This window comes from Aplysia californica, unplaced genomic scaffold (assembly GCF_000002075.1).
Source record: "Aplysia californica isolate F4 #8 unplaced genomic scaffold, AplCal3.0 scaffold00149, whole genome shotgun sequence".
In the NCBI taxonomy this organism is placed as follows: Eukaryota; Metazoa; Mollusca; class Gastropoda; order Aplysiida; family Aplysiidae; genus Aplysia; species Aplysia californica.
The window spans coordinates 644237-646071 of record NW_004797419.1 but is presented as its reverse complement, the minus strand read 5'-3'; the positions used below and the strand labels follow the sequence as shown (position 1 = coordinate 646071).

The following is a 1835-nucleotide window of genomic DNA, read 5'->3' as shown; positions in this document are numbered from 1 at the left end:
GGGGGATGGAGACAGTCAAAGATGCGAAATAGAATTGTTTCGGACATTATTTGGTGCTAATAATTTGTTGTTTGAGCAATAATATCAATGCAACTAAGCACTACATAAACGTCCAAAGTTGAAAAAACAAACACACAAGTAAAGAGAGGCCTATAGAATTAACAATGGAAATAAGAAGTATAAACACATATCTTAAGTATCTGCTCAAGTTTGTTCCCTCACTTGAGTCTATAAACCAGGGTCAAATCTATTTCCCATCCAGTCTTCAACATTTCCCCATTTTTACAGCTAGTTGGTAACCTGACGAAATGGGATTTTTTTTCTGAAGAACATCTCGTTTTGCATAGTTCTGAGGCCTATACTTTTTTTGTCTTTGATTCCAAAACAAAAGAAAATTTGATACTGAATGATATATGTGATTGTTCTTCGCAGATTGTGTAAGAGGGCCACAAGGCCCATGAGTATGTTTAAGTTCAGTTTTCTTTTCGTTGATTTCTGATACCATAGTACAGGCGCACCAGTTGTGAACTAGAAAACGGAAAAAAAGATTTGTACTTAAGTGATGCAGCCTACAGTTTTCTAGTAAATTACAGTTTCAATGCTGTTGCCACTACCTATGCAACTTTCTCTTTCTGACAAATACTGCCTCTGCTGTTTCCATAGAAATAATCGTACTGGCATATAATATTTATATATATACTTACTTGCATGGACCCCATGAAAGTCTGTGCTCCCCCAGCAAAAACAACAACACAAAAAACAACAACAAAAAACCCTAACAACAAAAACAAACTACCAAACAACAACAACACCCCCACCCCTCAAAAAACAAACAAAAAATCAAAACAATAACGGCTACAAAAAAACGACAAAAAAACCAAAACAATAAAAACAAACTACCAAACAACAATAACAACAACACAAAAAGGAAAAAAAAGCAAAAAGCAAAAAACCCCCAAAAAACAACAACCGACATCAAGACAACAACAACAAACCCTCGACATGATTAGTACAATTTAGAAAGCACAAGCTGCTTCATCCTTGCCCACCAGAGCTAACCCAGAGTCTGAGCAGAAAGAATGAGATACTAGATAAAGTAAATGTCTTTACTAAGCATTCTAACTCAAGTCTTCTCCGCACAACTGCGAAGGCCTAATCACTGAACCACAGTCACCGTTTTCCATTTCTTTTCACTACTTCTAGAGCAACCTGCAAGCCACAATTGATGGATTCCATCAGAACTGCTCCTGTGACCAATCCCAGCTGATCCAGCGCCTTGACAAAGCGGAAGCGGACATTGCCAAAATAACAGCTGCAGCCGGTTCCGGTTCCGGTTCCGGTTCTCAGAGCTCGGGCGTCCAACATGTCGAAACCGGCAAATTTTCGTGTTCTAGCGTAGGCATGACTGGATCCGGTGGCAATTTTGCAACGAAGTTTAACGGCGTTGCCAAGATGGTTGTCTCCGTGGATGGATTTGAGACGCATGGGTCAGACACGAAGACGAGTGTATCGACGTCCAATGATGGCAGCAGTTACAGCGTGAGCTGTACCACCACCGCGTACGTAAGCGGGACTTGGGTAGCTTTTGAGGATAACTAATGACTTCACTTCTAACGTACGGGAACTAAAGAAAAAAAAACCCGTATCACTTTTCGGACTTAATAAAGACTGCACCACTTTCACTTGTTGTGTGTTTACTTCTCTCTGTCTCTCTGTCTCTGTCTCCCTCAGTCTCTCTTTTTCTCTCTAAGTGCGCTCTCTGTGCACGCGTGCAGTGAGTATGTGTTTGTGTGTGTTTGTGTGTGTGAATGTGTGTGTGCGTGTGTGTGTGTGTG

General features: G+C 40.7%; 2 protein-coding genes across 7 annotated transcripts in view; one reads left to right on the top strand and one right to left on the bottom strand.

Annotated features, from left to right (window-relative positions):
* The window catches only part of LOC101851405, a gene marked incomplete in the record, with an annotated part of 11209 nt that extends 9527 nt beyond the window's left edge, over nt 1-1682 (top strand). Inside the window, 1 exon segment of the mRNA XM_005097199.3 lies at nt 1204-1682. Within this exon segment, the coding sequence (XP_005097256.2) occupies nt 1204-1599 (396 nt within the window).
* LOC101851800 (chitinase-like protein PB1E7.04c) overlaps nt 1-1835 on the bottom strand; it is a gene marked incomplete at its 5' end in the record, with an annotated part of 143348 nt that overhangs the window by 48537 nt on the left and 92976 nt on the right.